This window comes from Coloeus monedula (genome assembly GCF_965178545.1).
Source record: "Coloeus monedula genome assembly, chromosome: 17".
Lineage (NCBI taxonomy): Eukaryota > Metazoa > Chordata > Aves > Passeriformes > Corvidae > Coloeus > Coloeus monedula.
Genome location: NC_138797.1, coordinates 15,598,048 through 15,615,046, shown reverse-complemented (window position 1 = coordinate 15,615,046; position 16,999 = coordinate 15,598,048). Strand labels below are relative to the sequence as shown.

At 48.0% G+C, this 16,999-nt stretch overlaps 2 protein-coding genes across 5 annotated transcripts in view; one reads left to right on the top strand and one right to left on the bottom strand.

Annotated features, from left to right (window-relative positions):
* The window catches only part of PTPN1 (protein tyrosine phosphatase non-receptor type 1), a 30,179-nt gene extending 23,504 nt beyond the window's left edge, over nucleotides 1-6,675 (top strand). Inside the window, exons 3-9 of the mRNA XM_082293005.1 lie at nucleotides 280-380; nucleotides 1,624-1,722; nucleotides 2,169-2,306; nucleotides 2,756-2,965; nucleotides 3,398-3,559; nucleotides 4,176-4,411; nucleotides 4,893-6,675. Of these exons, the coding sequence (XP_082149131.1) occupies nucleotides 280-380; nucleotides 1,624-1,722; nucleotides 2,169-2,306; nucleotides 2,756-2,965; nucleotides 3,398-3,559; nucleotides 4,176-4,411; nucleotides 4,893-5,097 (1,151 nt within the window). The 3' untranslated portion in view covers nucleotides 5,098-6,675. The remainder of the gene's footprint in view (nucleotides 1-279; nucleotides 381-1,623; nucleotides 1,723-2,168; nucleotides 2,307-2,755; nucleotides 2,966-3,397; nucleotides 3,560-4,175; nucleotides 4,412-4,892) is intronic.
* Nucleotides 6,676-8,580: 1,905 nt separating this feature from the next.
* Nucleotides 8,581-16,999, bottom strand: part of RIPOR3 (RIPOR family member 3) — a 41,795-nt gene continuing 33,376 nt past the window's right edge. For all 4 annotated transcript variants that reach the window (XM_082292704.1, XM_082292702.1, XM_082292703.1 and 1 more), the window contains 10 exons: nucleotides 16,256-16,840; nucleotides 15,085-15,221; nucleotides 14,692-14,824; nucleotides 14,133-14,241; nucleotides 12,828-12,992; nucleotides 12,514-12,672; nucleotides 11,532-11,734; nucleotides 11,248-11,331; nucleotides 10,309-10,399; nucleotides 8,581-9,529 (listed from right to left, as the gene is read on the bottom strand). In XM_082292704.1, coding sequence (XP_082148830.1) covers nucleotides 9,432-9,529; nucleotides 10,309-10,399; nucleotides 11,248-11,331; nucleotides 11,532-11,734; nucleotides 12,514-12,672; nucleotides 12,828-12,992; nucleotides 14,133-14,241; nucleotides 14,692-14,824; nucleotides 15,085-15,221; nucleotides 16,256-16,840 — 1,764 coding nt within the window. In that variant the 3' untranslated portion in view covers nucleotides 8,581-9,431. The remainder of the gene's footprint in view (nucleotides 9,530-10,308; nucleotides 10,400-11,247; nucleotides 11,332-11,531; nucleotides 11,735-12,513; nucleotides 12,673-12,827; nucleotides 12,993-14,132; nucleotides 14,242-14,691; nucleotides 14,825-15,084; nucleotides 15,222-16,255; nucleotides 16,841-16,999) is intronic.

Genomic DNA, 16,999 nt, shown 5'->3' with positions numbered 1-16,999 from the left:
TGCAAATTGCAGTGGGGATTATTTCAGATGCAAATGCTTCACTCTTGCAATGTGTTCTTGGAAGGTGAAGTGTGAGCTGTGCTCACTGCTCTGCTGTTCTTGCAGTACCTGTGCTGTACTCCAGAGTCCCCAGCCCCAGTGAGCCCTGCCCTGTCTGGGATTGAGCTCTTTTTATTCGTCAGGACAGCTCAGCTTTCTGACCCTCACATCTGATGAGGATGTGCCTGGATTGTGCTGTGTTGCATATACATTAACCAGTGTTTTCTAATTATGCTGCAGTTGATCACAGTCGAATTAAGCTAAACCAAGGTGACAATGACTATATCAATGCTAGTTTGATAAAAATGGAAGAGGCCCAAAGGAGCTACATCCTTACCCAGGTAATTGCTGGCAGTGGATAATAAAAATCTTATGGTGGCTGGAGTTGTTTTTCATGGGTTTTCTGTTTGGGTTTTTTTTATTGTAAAGTTACTTAAGTGCATATAAATGTCTGTGTGTGTATGAAAGTCACTGCTTTTCCCTGAATCTGTCAATTCCGCTCCTATCTGTATAACAAATTTAAAAGTACCCAGATACCCTGTTGTCTTATTCTGAGAGCCAGCAACTGTGCCAGGGTTCTTGTTTGTCCTGAAGCCCTGGAGACTAATCTTGGCCTTGTTTTTACCCCTTCCTCCCACACTTTAGATAAAGGTAGACTGGGATTAATATTTTCAAGTGACAGCTCTTCCTTCCCGTTTCTAAAGAATAAAGATAAATCTTCTCAGGAAGAAATGGGCAGTGCAGTGTGCAATGTGAAAGTGGTCCTTTGAACACAGCTCTTACTCCCCTTACTCAGGGCAGGAGGGTTGATCACAGCAGGGTTGTGGAATAGTCACGTGTGCAGCTGACTGGTACTGGTTACCTGTCCTGAGCCAGAGTTTACTGGGTTTGAATGGCTTTATTTAAATCTAGTTGTTCTTTCTGAAGACCTGCTGCTCTGTTTGAGCACAGGAGTGGATGGACGGCAAACCCAAACTTCAGAGCAATAGCTTTGAGTAGAGAATAGCAGAGGAACATAGCAGAAATAGGAAGTTACAAGGAAATGTACTTTGGGAATAGACAGAGGTCTTTAAAAGGAGTTACCATTTCATTCAGTCCCAGAGCACATCCTTGAAGATTCTGGAAAACCATGTAATTTGTTACTGATTGGGCATCATTTCAGTCTTTTGGATGTTTATCATTTAGTCAAGTAATTTTCAAGTATCATAAATAAGGATGAGGTATTGCAGGGTAGCTGGACACAGATGTTATTTCTGCTTTTATTGAGGGGGGTTTATTTCCCCATGACCTTTGTATACCTTTCCTGAGAAAATGCAGCATTTTTCACTCCCAGGTCCGTTCTCACAAACGAGACTGTGTCTCTCTTCCTCTTATGTATGGGTGGAGAAGATTAACCATGCTTTCATGGGTAAATTCATAACATGAAACTTAACAGCTGTCTCACTGCATTTTTTTACAGTTTTAAATGAGAAGTTGCTTGTTAGTTGTTTAAATCTATTGCCTTGTGCAGAGACTGTTAGTGGGGAAGAGTGCACTGACATTTACAAAAAATAATGCTTATTTCTGGGGATTCTGTCTCTGCAGGGACCTTTGCCAAATACTTGTGGTCACTTTTGGGAGATGGTTTGGGAACAGAAAAGCCGTGGTGTTGTCATGTTGAACAGAGTGATGGAAAAGGGATCTGTAAGTACTCACCCAGTTCTTGCTATGTGTTCATCACATTTATGGTTTTCTGTAATGAAAAACCCAAGTAAAACCAACCCAAAGAATGGGATGGGATGACTGTAAGTTTTGTCTAAGAAATTATGCCTGGAATTGAATACCTGGTAAACTGAATTGAATACCTGGTGCAGGCAGAAAATCACTCGGTTTGTAATTGTGGGTCTTAATTTTGCATTAATTTGGCTAAAACAGGGCACAAACACAACATGACTCCACATAAATGGAAGTCTCTGCTGCTAACCAGGGGGTCTGGAGTTGTTCTCAGTGTACACAGATAGATTGGCTCATTAAGGTCCTGGCATGCAGCAGTCTTTGCAGAACTCATCTCTCTGGAAGACCTTAATAAGAAAATGGCAATTCAGTCAGAAGGAGGTAATGATATTTATGTGTCTCCTGCTTGGTTTTAGATAAAGTGTGCACAGTACTGGCCACGGAAGGAGGAGAAAGAAATGTTTTTTGAAGATACAAACTTGAAATTAACATTGATATCTGAAGATATAAAATCCTACTACACAGTACGACAGCTGGAATTGGAAAACCTGACCGTGAGTACAGGATCTCATCCAGTCCCAGCCCTTGTTCTCCTTGGGGTGAAGTTCATCTCCACACCAACAAGGGCTTGAAATTGGTGGTCATGAATTGGTCTAGATTTGATGATTCTGCATGAGATGTCATGGAAATGAAACTTGGATATTTCTGAGACGTACCTGGGGACACTCCAGGCGGTTTCATGTCTCAGCCACACCCAGAGTGACACAGGCTTCTGAACTGCACTGAAATAACTAAATTGTAGATAAGTAAATTTACGTACCCAATTCCCTTTGGTCCCAATGGAGACCTTCACAACAAGAGACAATTACTTGTAATTAGTTTCTTGGCCGTGCAGCTATAAAAACTCCCTGAGACTCCCTGAAACTTTGTCCTTTGGAATTCAAGTCAGTCCTTCTGACTGGTGTATCCAAACTAAAACTGTTCCCAAACGCTGTTTTTGCAGACCCAGGAAACTCGGGAGATTCTGCACTTTCACTACACCACCTGGCCCGACTTTGGGGTCCCAGAGTCGCCGGCCTCGTTCCTGAATTTCCTGTTCAAGGTGCGGGAGTCGGGCTCGCTGAGCCCCGGGCACGGCCCGGTCGTGGTGCACTGCAGCGCTGGCATCGGGAGGTCGGGCACCTTCTGCCTGGTGGACACCTGTCTGCTGCTGGTAAGGGCCACCTGCAGGGCCACCTCTCCTGCACAGGCACCTTCAGGGGAGCTTTGGTGCAGCCTTAAAGGAGCTGGAGCAGGGGCTGGAGGGGTTCCCTGTGATTTCCTGTTGTTTTACTCTGCTGTTTTGGGCATGTATTGAAGGCAGGTCTCGTTCCTAAGTGGCCATTTTGAGTTTGGGGAAGAAAAGTCTCCAGTTTTCAGAGTGATTCACAAAGACAGGCTTTGCCTTCAGGGAAAGCAGCATTTTTGAGGCCCAGTGTTTTCCCCTGTGTGTTTTTGGAGACCCAGTAAAGAGCTGCTGATACCAATTGTATGTGAGTTCATTCGTTCTGTAATGTGGAGGGTGGTGTAAAGGCCTTACCACAAAGTGAGTCATTGTAGTGAACCTCATCAGAGCAGAAAACGTGTTTCACATTTTTATCTGCAGATGGACAAACGGAAAGATCCTTCTTCTGTGGACGTTAAGCAGGTTCTCCTGGAAATGAGGAAGTACAGGATGGGGCTCATCCAGACTGCAGATCAGCTCCGGTTCTCCTACTTAGCTGTTATTGAAGGGGCAAAATTCATCATGGGAGATGCTTCAGTGCAAGTGAGTGCTCCTGGCAGCTCCCAGGGAACTGCAGCAAGTGGGTGGAAAGAACAGGATGGAAAGAAGCTTCAAATGTGGTGCTTGCTTCAGCTTCAGTACATGTTTATGTTATGTGGCTTTTAGGTACAGTGCTTTACAATCTGTCACAACCTAAAGTGTTGTATTTTATTTATTTCCAAAAGTACCTGTGATGTAGCAGGTGCCTCCTGTGCTTTCCAGCACAGTGACTGGGGTGGAGCTGCTGCATCAGCCTCCCCTGGCATTTCAGACAGTACAAGTTTTCTAAGATGCCTGAAGTTTAAGTGTCATGATTAAATTAATCAGGGGGTTTTTTTATGGTAAGCAGAACTCTAGCAAAATAGATCTTATTTTGTGCTGCTTAGGTTTTTTAGAAGCAGATGGGAATTTCTTGCTTTTATGGCCAATATGTTTTGTGTAGTGGATGTAGCTTGGGCTTGGAGTTCTTGTGTTTTTCTTGCCTTTTTTTCAATTAAAATGAAGAGCCACTTTAAGAATTAATTAAAATGTGGAGTATAAAGATTCTGCCATGGTAAAGTTTAAAGTTAGAGCAGCTTACATAAGAGAAAAGCTTAACAGGGCTTGTTCTTCCCTGAAGGAGCAGTGGAAAGAGCTCTCCAATGAAGACCTGGAGCCACCCCCTGAACACACCCCCCCACCTCCCAGGCCCCCAAAGAGAACCTCAGAGATGCACAACGGGAGGATGCACGAGCACCCGGAGCTCTTCCCCAAGCACCAGGCAGTGGAGGAGGAGATCAGGCGCTCAGTGAGCAGCGTGGAGGAGGCGGTTCCGGATGGCAGAGCCCGATCAGCTGCGCCCCTGAGCACAGACAGGTAAAGCACTCGCTGCCCCCTGAGACCTGGGCTCTGGAGGGAGTGGGAAAGGGGAGGCGATGCTCAGTTTCACCTTGAGATGTTCTTTGGGAGCTAGGGCTGAACGAGCAGCCACATTCCATCCCTCTCTGGCTTTCTGGGCCGGTGCTCAATTTTAGAGCTTTGGTGTTCCCCTGACTGCATGTAGATGTGAGTTGGGTTTGTTCACTGCCTGTCTTGGTGCAGATTTGTGATGACCAATAAAAGCAGGTGGTGGTTATTCTTCAAAGGGCACGGAATCCTCCCAAGCTCTTCCTAAACCCCTGTTGAACAGCTAACTGGAGACAGGCTGTGTTTGGTGGCTGCTGCAGCTCCAAGAGATTTCCAGCTCTGTAGTGTTCCCTGCCCTTGGAGCACCTGCATGGCTCCTCTTCTCCCTGGCCAATCCAGCATGGAATATTTGTTCCTACCCAGCCCTGAGTGTCCCTTCCTCTGTCCTCAGCACTAGTCACGACACTGAACCCCGGAGGAGAACTGTTGGTGAGAACCCGCGGCTCTCACCCCACCAGGAAGAGTCCGTGAAGGAAAACTCAGAGGAGGAGGATGAGAACGTGGTGGCAACTTGGAAGCCCTTCCTAGTGAATATCTGCATGTTCACTTTCCTCACAGCAGGAGCTTATCTCTGCTACAGGGTGTGTTTCCATTGACCAGTGCCCAGGAGCCGCCGCGGGAGCCGCTCCCGGCTTGTGCTCAGCTCCTCGGAGCCACTCGAGGCAGGGCAGCCTTGGCTCAGAGCAGGTAGATTTAGGGGGAAAGGCCAGAACTTTGGGTAGGGCTTAACGAGAGAATTGATGCACTAGGGTTTTATCCAGCCCTGTGGTCCCAAGAACATAATATTGTAATCTCAGGGCCTTGAAATATTCAGGAGTGAGCAGAGAAAATGCCAAATAGTCTGTTTTCCTTTTTTTTTTTTTTTTTTAAACTAACTAATAGAATTACAACACATTGTTGTTTTTAGCCTTTTTTAAAAAGCCAGTTCAGTTTCTTTTGTTTCAGAAAAACTGGGCACAAGTGAAACTTGCTTGTACTCTCCAAGTGTTGTAACCAAATACATGACTTACATTGACAAATTCCCAAAAAAAGAAAAAGAAACCCACATACCTGAAGAATGTAAACTTTTGGAAGGGGAGGTGTGTTTGTGGTTGGTTTTTGGTTTGTTTTTTGTTTTTTTTTTTTTTTAAACTTGCTTCATCTTTAAAGACTGAGTTGTGGGCAGTGCCTGTGGTATTGATATATTTAATCTTGGCATAACTGTTCCTAAAGAGCTGATTGTTTTACTTGTGTTGATAGAACCAGGCTTCTGCATTTGCTCAGGGTATCCCAACATGTCCAGCTCTTTGATTTTTTTTTTTTCTTTACTAAGTGTATCTCCTCATTGACTTTTGTTGCACTCTACTTGCACATATGCCTCTTTACATTGCACCATCCTTTCTAAAGCTGTTTTTACTTTTATATTCTGGGTTGGGAGAGGTCGAGGGGAGGGAGAGAAACAGGAAGGGAAATTCAACCAAACCATGTCCACCAGCAGTGGGGCCATGCCCATGGCCCGTGGCAGGACCAGTCCTTAAACCTCAGCATTTGGAATGTAAAATGCAGTTTCACTCTGCAGCTGCTCCCTCAGGCCCAGCGTGGCCCTGGCGAGGGGCTCTGAGCAGGGAAGTGTTGGGGAAATCCAGAGCAATCCCTGCTGGGACAGCTTCCCTGAGCCAGAACAGCCCAGCAGGAGCCGTGCTGGGCTCTGAACAAATCCCTTGGCTTGTGATGCCAGCGTTGCTCAAAGCAAAGATTCCAGTCCTGGCTGCAGTTGGGGGGCAGACACGGCTCAGCCCTGTGGGATCCCACAGCAGCCAGGGCTCCGGGGGGAAAGTGCTGGTAAGGGAGGACTGGGGTGTGGGGGGAGGACTGGGACTGGAAGGCAGCATTGCACCAAGCAGCCAGTGCTGTTCCTCTGGGCAGTACCAAATTATTAATAGTTGAAACAATAATAGCAAAGATTTCTTTGCTTGTGTCATGGTGCAGACAGGAGCAAACTCACTCCTGGGAGCTGTAGTGACTGAACTGCCCCGTGACAGCTGATCTGCAGCAGTGTTACTGATTTTTTTTATTTCTAAAGTCTTTCTAGATTTATAGCACTTAACCAGCCCTCAGTGCAGCCCTCGCTGTGGAGGAGTCCAGGGGAGTCCCTCCACTCCATATTTATTTTTGCCAAGCTGGCTGTAGGTGTAGCTCTTCCTTCAGTGGGTGAGTAGGTGAAGGGGTGGGTGGGGGTGGGAGTTACTTCTATTTTGTGTTTTGTTAAGCTTGCATCAAGGGCTTTTCAAGAGTACAATAATAAATCCTCAGGTAGTACTGGGAATCAATCCTTTACCTGTGAGACTGTTGGTCAGACCAGTACTTGAAAGGAGGAATGTTGTAATCAGTCAATATTTAGTTATATTATTGGAAACAGGAAAAATGAGTATAGAAAAATGGTAATATATAATGGCTCATCTGTGTATTTAAGATACATTCTGTGATTGCTTTGTCCCCACTGTTCTCTGCAGCGTGGGCAGGACCCTGCCCTGAGGCACCATTTGTACCCCTTTGTATTAAAGTGCATGTGAAGTCTGCGGTGTCCCGATGAAACACCACGTGCTTGAAAGGTGACAGAACTTATATTCCTGCTTCCTGATGTGCCCAAATGATATTTGCATGACCTGATCCTTAGTGGCTGTGGTTCAGAGGGTGTTGCTGAGTCTCTCTGTTCAGCACTGGACTGATTGGTGTTTATCAGAGCCCATGTACTCACCTAATCCTTGGCATGACTTCCCGTGGGATCCCGTGTGCTCCGTGTGCCCGGTGGTAGCATGTTCCTTTCAGCTGAGTGAGTGTAATACAGACATTCCAGAGAGTTCAGGCAGCCCTTCCACACCTCCCCTGGCACTGGGACACCTTGGGAAAGAAACAAACCCAACCCACCTCTGGCCATGTTCCCAAGAGGGAATATTTTAAATCTTAGGTATGGCAGGAAAACAAAGGATCCTTCCTTTGAATACAGAGTTATTCAATTGCAAAGGATTCTACCCAGACAAAGTTCCTGCAGCTGACAGAAGAACTTTGAGCATCCTCTTCCTGCCTGTTTCTTTCCTGTGTTCCAGGCCCAGCTCTGACCCTGCCCCAGGACACAGTGACTGTGCCCCGAGCCCAGGGAGGTGTGGGCAGGGCTGGGAATCCTGAGCTGTGCCCATTTTGTTTGCTGTCCTGTACTGTCTGTGGTAGTTGGGGGGTGTATATACCGTAGCACAGTGGGGTGTTGGGTAACCTGTTCTTGGAAATGGACAAACATCCATGTTAGACTCGTTAGAAAGTTAGTGAGCTGCTCTGCTATCTGCCTTAAGCAAATATTTACTCATCAGGTCTTTCTTTTTTACAGATTGCCATAGAATAAACTTTTATAAAAAAATGTAAAAACTCAACAAAAAAGCTGAATGTTTTGGTATAATACAGTTTCAGGTATCTTGTCTTTTGTGTAAGCCGCTGCTGGGCCTCCCAGGTTAGAGTACAACTGTACAGTTTTTCAATCTCCCATACAAGTTTTCAGTTCTCATTTTAGTTGTAACAATAAAACTCTTTTTTTAAAGAACTCACAAGTGTGGTATTGCTTCTGGCTGGCTCCATGGGCTCCTGCTTAACCCACATGCCCATGGGGGCCAGTGGGGGGGGAGGTCATAAAGGGTTTTAAATGTTACTGTAAGAACTTCCTTGGAGGCAGAGGACCAGTAAAAGAGTGAGACAAGGACCCCAGCTCTCCCTGCCACTTCCATTTCCCTCTTCTGGTCTTTCACATTAACCAGCTAAATTTTAAGGGTGAGAAGTGCAGGAACTCAAGCACCCTGGTGGGTTTCTGCAGGAGCTGAGGGTGGGCAGGAGCTGGTGCTGACCCTGTTTGCTGCAGCAGCAGCCAGCACATCCTGGTGTTTGAATTCCAGTACTTACCTTTGGTTTATGGTTCTAAGGAAAGCTACACTGGAGGGGAGAGTGCACCTGAGGAGAACAGGACAGGGCCCTGTCCTTTGGGGGTTTAGTGCCTCTTATCTGTCCCTAGGGCTGCAAGCACAGCAGTAGGAAACACTGCCAAGAACTTGTCTCAGATGGTTTATTAGAACTTTAGAAAACAGTATGAAATCCAACAAATAAATACCAAATAGAAAAGTTTTATGTATATATATATATATAAAAATATGTACACACAAGCCCAACCCTTTCAAGTATTGCACCTGAAGCCAGGCTGCTCCCTGTGGGCACCCTGCCAGCCAGGGCTGGGGGATGAGCCTGACCATGGTGGATGAGGAGGAGAAGTCTTGGTCTATGACTGAATTCAGAATTTTAAAAAAGCAAACCTGCCCCCTTCCCTTAGACCTTCACGGGCAAATCCCCTGCAGCCCCTGCTGCTGAGCACTGACACCTCTTACAGAGCCTTGTCAGGCCCTGCTGGACCTGGCCTGAGCAGCAGCACTTCTAAAGAAAGTGACTCAGGGAGTACCAGATTTTCCTTCTGCAACTAAATTGTCCAAGCAAAGGAAACCACAGAGCAATGCTGCAGGATTTGTTCTGGTGGCAGGGCAGTTGATGGACTGTTGGAGAGTGATCATTTCTCTCCTTGGGGAATGCCAGATTAATAAAACTCTTCCTGGGAAAATAGATCATATTGGACAGAGTTGGAGTGGGGGCAGCTAATTCCAGCAAGATGGAGATTTTAACACCAGTTAAAACCTGGATCCACAGTTTTCGTCTGTCCAGCACTTGGTATTTCATCATATGCTGAGAGACAGTGAGAAAATACATTCAGGCTGCATCATGGAGACCACAAACTGTCCCCTCTGGAAATAAACCTGTCCTGGGGCAGGAGGCAGCAGGGACAGAAGGAAACTGGACAAAACCAAACCCTCAGGTACCCGTGTGGCTGTGAGGACAATGGGATCCAGCTCCTCATATTCCACTACTAAAACACTGTGATTTCAATCTCAGCCTCCTGAGCTGTTTCTCTGAGTTCACAGCAGATCCTGTCCATCTTCTCAAAGGCTTGTCGGCCTCTTTCCCCTGTGAAGAGAGAAAACAGCCCCTGCTGAGGGAGAGGCAGGAACCCCCTGAGGAACACGGCCCTCTGGGGACACTCCTGTCGTGGCCTTGCTTGGAAAGAAGGACTCAATAGTGACACACACATCCCTCAGGGAATAGTTTTCCAAAACCTGCTAGAAGCCACCATGGAAAATCAGGCCTCCTGCAACTATTTCCATGAGTAACAGTTTGGAGCAGCACAGCTGGAAAACTTGTCATGCTCATGAGCCTGAGTGCTTCTGTGGGGCAAGGCTGGAGATCCCCAGAACTAAGCATGGATCCAGGTAGGGTTTGGGACAACAGAACAGGGAAATGATTGTCTCCTGCATGACCTGGTCATCCTCTGGCAGCATTCCTCCTGTTGAGCCCTCAGGAGAAGCACAAATACTGGGCAGTAGGAGATGGGGAGCACTGACATTTTATCAGGTCACCTCCACTGTCAATCTACTTGGATTCCAGTGAAATAACAAGTAATGAACCAGCATAAAACCTTCAGTCCTTATCTACGACCTTTTCAAAAGGTTCAGTGGTTCCTAAAGCACTTAATCCTTCAGGATCTCCTTGGTCTGGTTCTATAAACTTCAACGGGGGCCCTTGGCTGTTATATGTGATGTAAAGTTTATCTCCATGGTATGAAACAGCTGTTCATGACATATTTCCGTTGTCCTGGATGTGTTCAGGCTGAACTTGAGGCCCCTCCTGGTCCTGCACTATTTCACATGACTCTTTCGGACCATTTTAAAGCTGTACAAAAGCCTTACCAAAGGACAGTGTGGCTTCCCTGGCTGCATTCCTGACTTCCTCTGTTTCAGACTGGCACAAGTGGGCAACCTGCTCAATGCTCTCCACAGCCTGTTGGAGAAGAGAAAAATTTGCCTTAGCAGCTTTTTAGCAGTGTGATGGACATTTTTACAAAGCAACACAGCCACACCAGCTCTCATCTCCTCTGACATCCAGATTCCACCAGGACCCCTCTCTTCCCCAACATACTGGGTTGCAGTTACATTTCCTGACATGATCTCCCCTCTGTTACCTTCTCTCCTGGTTTAGGGCATGCAAAAGTTCCAGGGTACAGGTCACTGTAGTGGGACCATTATATCAGTACCACCCACCCAGGACTGTCACTGAAAGGCTTAATCCCAGTAGGTGCTTTGCAAATCGACTTTAAGGCCCTGATTTGCTGTTGTGTGGGTCCCTGTTTGTAGACATCAGTTCACGCTGTGTGCACACCTGTTACAGCTTAGGGCTGTTGGGAAGGTTTAAATCTGTGCTGTTTCTTGTAATAGCAATGCAAAAAGTACTTTTGTTTTCTGACTCTAAACAGCTATTGTTAAAAATACCCCCTGATTTAACTTCAGATTCCTACAGGTAAATGTTTAGAACTGACTGATACATAAATCTTGCTCATTTTTCCACGTGCTGGATGTCCCCAGTCAGACACTGCCTCTTGTCCTTCACCGCTGGCAACACCACAGGAGTTCACACATTGCTTGTGCTGTGCCTGGCAGACCAAACCCTCCCAGGTGCCCACAGCTCCCTCTCCTGCTACTGTGGGAATAATGGCATTAATAGTTTGGAACCTTGGCAGCCAAAGAATTCGGTGATGCCCGGTCGCAGTAACCCCTCCCAGCTCCAAACCCAGCTGGACACACTTTGCATCCCTGCCTTGGCCCAGCAGCGGCAGAGCTGGGAGCGCTCACCCTGAGGTTCTTCAGAGCCAGACATGCAGCCTGCTGGAGTCTTGCGTCACAGTCAGATAAAACATCGGTGTAAAACAAGACAGCCTGAATGAGCAAAGAGGACAGTAAAATAGAAGGTCGGAAGTGTAATCGAGCAGCCAAATCCGAGCGACAGGAGCGGTTTTACCCCCGTGAAACGGAGCAGAGGCAGAGACAAATCACTGGGGCACCGCCGTGTTTAGGGCTCGTTCCCAGCTAGGGCGAGGGGAGGGAGGCAGTGCCGCTCCCGGGGTCCCCGCGCTCACCCGGGCCCGGAGGCTCCCGCTGCCGGCGGCCCGGGCCAGGCACGCCGTGGCCGCTTTGCTCACTCGGTGGTTCTCGTCCAGCTGCAGCAGCCCGAGCAGCCGCAGCGTCCGCGGCAGCGGCTGCAGCCTGCTCAGCCTCTTCCCCTTCAGCTTCTTCAGCGTCTTCAGCCTCCCGGGGCACTGCAGCTCCTCGATCAGCATCACTGCAGGGAAAGGACGAAGCCTCACCCAAAGGAAACGCCGCAGCGAGGAACACGAACCCTCCCAGCCCGGTGCCCTTGGCCACACGCTGTTCTCCCGGCCGGTGACGACCCGAGCGTGGCAGGAAGCAGAGCGGGACAGCCGCCCTTTGCCGGCCCTGCCTTCTGCCCCTGCCACTGTCACCGTGCCCAGGCTGGGACAGCAGAGCAATGCTCAGGCTCTTAGTGCCCCTCCAGGAGTCCTCTGCATCCAACACAAGCTTGAAGATGCAGCCAATACCAGGACTATTTTAAAATAATTCTTTTCTAATACAGAGAAAGTTTTGAAGTACTTTCACATGTTGGACAAGACTCCAGTGAGGCACTGGCTGCCTCAGGCTACAAAACGCACATTAGTAACCTCTGCAGTTTTACTGCTCTTTTCTGTGTCTGAGTCCAGCTGCAACAGTGAACCAAAGCCACAGGCTGCACTCAGCCCTTGGATCCAGCTGAAGGCTGCTCCTGACTTTGCGTCTGCTTTAGCTTCAGAATATCCCAGAACCCACTTTTCAGAGCACTTAAGATAAGCCCAACCTTCACACGAGGTTTATTTGCACATGGTCAGATATGGGAGTCTAGCATGTTTTTCCTGTTCTGATGAAAACTACATGGTCATAAGAGGAAATAAAATGGAAACAAATTGTCAGTGCAAGGGCTGGGCTGTTTCCTGCTCTGGAGTTGTATCTTGAGCAGGAAGCTGGAGGGCACCAGCCCTGCCAGGAGGAGCCAAGCGCTGCCGTTACCTTCTTTAGCGAGCTTTGCCAGGTGCTTCTCCAGGCTGGCAATGTGGTGTCTCTCCAGGTAACGATAGAACTGGAACAAAGTAACCGGTTCCGTTTGGAAACAGGGAGAGGGGAGCAACCCATCACAGGTGAGGATCTGCTCCAGCAGCCTCTGCAGCACTGCAGGGAACAGGGAGTAGGACAAAGAGAAGACAGGTTGGTTACATGGAAGCTGCTGAAAACAAGTGAGAGGTTTGGGGTTTTTTAAATGCACAAGGACAATTTTCAGCACTGCACTGAAATGAGGTCAGCGTGGTCTTGTGCTCATGTGGTACCTGTCTCCAGGTGGCTGGGGTACTTCTCCTTCACTTTGAGCATCATTGTGTATTTCAGTGCATGGCGGAACCTTTCTGCTGAGGTCACCAAGATGCTGCTGCCAGGCTCTGCAAGATCACTCCAGATTTTCAGATACTGCTTCTTCTTTTTAGTCTTCTGAATAACTGAAACCCAACATTTTAAAAAAATCAGTGAGCTCTAGCAGATTTGGGATTTTACATGAGAAATTAGGCAGCAGATGGCCTATCTGGACATGGGACAGTATTAACTTGCATTTGCATTAGAGATGGTTTTGTTCAAAATGGGACATTTACTGCCCAAATGTTCACACCTGCAAGCACTGATGTCACCATGCTTGGGCTGAGCTCCTGAACTGCCATCAGCAGCTCTTCTGCCTCTTATTTTTCATTTTATCCCAGCATCTGAGTCAGTTCCAGAAAAACTTTCTGGGAGTTTAAGTGGTTGCCCTTCTGTCAGCCAAGGAGGTGCCACTGCCAAGGGTTTTCGGGATCCTGCCTCGTGTTCCTTGCCCAGGGCAGAGCTCTGACCTCAGGGTGCTCTCAAACCCTTCACAAGAGCACATGAAGCAACAGCCTGTGGTTCCCCATTTGGACCCTTGACTCCTCACTTTTACCTCCAGACATGAGCTCCTGCATTTCAGACTCCCACACTTCCCCTGTCACACGGTACCAGACCCTTTGCAGCTCTGCTCCAGGGAACAGTTTATTCTCACATCCTCCAGGATAAAATCTGGCAGCAAATGCTTCCAACTAAAATTTGCATTCTTGCTGCTGTATTCACCAAGATGAGAACAAAAGCCTTCCAAGCATCTCATTGTGCTTTATCATTTTCTCATGTCCAACAGCCAAGGGAAGAATTTAGCAGTGGGAAGACCTGAGATAGAATTCTGTGCCCACCAATCTGTTCCTGCAAGTGGGCACAGAATTGGGGCTGCTTGCTTGCTAAGGAAAAGCACAGATATAAAAGAGGATTTTATTAAGGCTGCTCTGCTGCTCTTTGACTGCAAACTCCACCATCTACAACATCCCTGTTTAAGACCAGTTCAGCTACTCTTTCTTTGAGACAAACTTCTCCAAATATTTTCCTTCTGTGCAGAAGAAAAAACAAACCAAAGAACGAGCCCTGTTTTTTCTAAGAATCAAGATTTAAAGAGCTGCTTGAATGATGTAAATGTTTGCAAGGAATTTAGAATGAAACTCTCTGGGTCTGGGGAGGCTCAAGCAGACACATCAGGGGTGCACCTCTCCCATCTCTGCATGCCTTGGAGTAAGGCAGGTACTCACTTTTCTCGACAGACAGATCCAGGACATCCCCCAGGACTCGCGTCTGCTCTGACACTTCCTCCAAAATGCTCTCCTGGACAACCTGGGCTACATTTGGTACCCTCAGTTTCTGAAATGCAACAGACATAACTCAGGAGCTGAAACAAGGGCAGGAGCAAGCTCCAGATAAATGGGGATTTGTTTCTTAGAATCCAACTTTTAAGACCAGCAAGAAAACCCCAGCTGCTCTCAGAAGGCCCCTTGCCCGTCAAACACCTGCTCCCTGTAGCAGCAGTTTTTCATTCATTAAACATTACCCAAGCCAAGCCTGTGCATTTGCAGCCTGCTTTGGGCACAAAGGTATTGCTTAGAGCTTCAGCAAAACCCAGAGGCTGAAAAGAGGCAGCAGAGTTTGGATGACAAATTCTGTGTGGACACACATGTACAATGCATTTTTTGTACCCAATTTCCATTCTGAGTCTCTGTGCCATTATAAAACAAACAAAACATATTAACTTCTCCTGTAATCAGAATCAGCATTGACAGCCAGTGCCCTGGAAACCCCCAGGCTGCTCTGTACCTGCAGCAGACCTTTGCACAGCCTCAGGTGTGTTATCAACAGCATGTCTAGGTTGTCATCACCAGTAGTTACATCTCGTGCTTCTGGTCTCGTGTCACAGCTCAGGGACTGGAGCACATTGTCATTGTATGTGCTGGTGAGATGAGGGGAAAAAGGAGTTAGAAGTCTTATCACTAAATAGAATTGAAGATGTACTGTCTCAACAGGAAGATGCGAAAGAAACCAGGTGGTTTTGAACAGAAAGCAGCATTTCCTTTAATTGCATTTTATAACCCTTTTTAAAAACATGGGGACACCTTTCTGTGCTGGATTTGATACCACAGCTGTTTCCCAGCCAAGTGTGGCTGTTCTGGGACCCCCTTTGCCTGTCCCACGAGGTGCTGCAGCACATACCTGACACTGCCTGTCCTTATGCTCCCAAACAAGGACAGCTCGTCAGCACTGCAGTCAGCGTTCAAGAAGTCAAAACTCTCCAGCACTGTCTCCACCATTAAACTCTCCATTGAGGAATGTTTATGAAGTGTCTTTAGCTGTTAATGAAATATAAGCAGAAATGCTGTTATTTATAGTTAGCAAGCCATTTTGCAGTTGTTCTTTGCTGGTTTTGAAATCATTCCTAATAAAAAAAAAATCACTTTGTTTTTCTGATTTCATTCTTAACACATCAGGGAAGTCTGCTCTCGGTGCAGCACTCTGACCCCAAAATAATGCTGGCAGTTAAATTCAAAATATGTGTTAATATTTCAGTCTCTGTGGATTCCATTTTATCTCCATGCCTGGTAAGGCTGGTGAGAGCTGGTGTTCTCTGCATCCTCTGTCACTAACACAGTTTTCACTCATTCCCTGTTTCAGAGCTCAAAGCACCAATCTCAGGGGGCTGTTGCATTCCAGCACAGCATCCAAGAGCTTCATATCAATAGTGGATTTCATGGGGCCTATACCTTTCTCCCCCCTGGAAAGGCTGCTTTGAGACTACTTGGTTTAGGTTTTAAGTTCTGTTTTTCCAGGGGTTTCACTGGAGCAGGAGGCCAGGGCAGTCGTGTTATCATCAGTTCTTACTCCAGCCTGGATTCCCTCCCCAGCCCTCGTGTTCCTGCTCCCAAACCTGCAGCACAGCCCCTGCCTGCTCTTCTCCAGGACCTTTCCTCTAAGGAAAGAAGTGCTTCTTGTCAGACAGCCTGGCCCGCCTGCAGGAGCCGGGGGAGCCCGGACACACGGGCTTTGATGAGCTCCTGCAGCCACCTCGAGCTACAGCAGGCTTGAAAAACAGCCACAGATTCGAAGCAAACCTAAATGCTGAGGCCCTGACACGCAGCCCAGGTTCTGCTCAGCCCGGATTTCCAGCAGGACTGCAGTTCTCTGCCGATGCCGTCCCCCTCGCCCGGCCCCGGCGGCTCCTGCGCTCCGCCGCCTTTCCCGAGCCCCGCCTGACCTCTGGTGGCCAAACTCCCCGGCTGGGGGCCACCGCTGCAGCCCCGAATCAACCCGACCGCAGCGGCACGGAGCTCCTTCGGGGCTAACAGGGAGAGCTGCACCGCCTCCCGAGAGTAAAACACAACCCTACCTTCAATTTATCCCTCACAGACGAAACCTGGCATTCCAGTTTCTGCAGCTGGGCTTGCCCCTCGCCACGCGATTTCAGCAAATTCAACACTTCCTGGAGAGTCTTGTCGATTGACTTTGCACGTCCATCTGGTTTGAGGTCATTTGCAGCATTCCAGCTTTTCTGGCTCGTGTTTTCCTGCTCTGCCAGACAGCGATTCCGGGCCTGGCTGAAAGAGTCTCTCCTGCCTTTGTGACGGCTTGGAAAAGTGGAGGGGCTACTTGGGAATCCATCCACACACGGAGTCTTCTTCAGGATGTCCAGAGTGGTGTGATCTGGGAGAGGATGCTGCAGCTCTTCTGCTCCAGTCTCTTGAATTATCACCAGTGGCAACATCCTGTGATCCAGGGCTGGAGTTGTACTTCTGGATTCTGCCCCTTTCTGATCCTCCGAGCTGAACGAATCTCCCTCGCTCATCTCCGCAGGGTTGTGTGGCTTGTTCCTCCCAGGGACATCAAACTCACAGGCAGCCAAGTAGCTCAGAATGCTGGGAGGCTGGCCTTCCTCACCTCCATCCCCTGGGCTCTGCCTCTGCTGCAAAACAGACTGAAAAGAGATCCCCAAGTGAGCCTGGAGACAGCTGGAAAGACCAAGATCCCACCTAGGAGAGGGGACTCTTTTCCTGGTTCCCAGTTTGATGCTCACCACAGATTACTGGAGCAGACACCCACATCCCCACCATTGCAGCTGCTGAGCAGAGTTTTG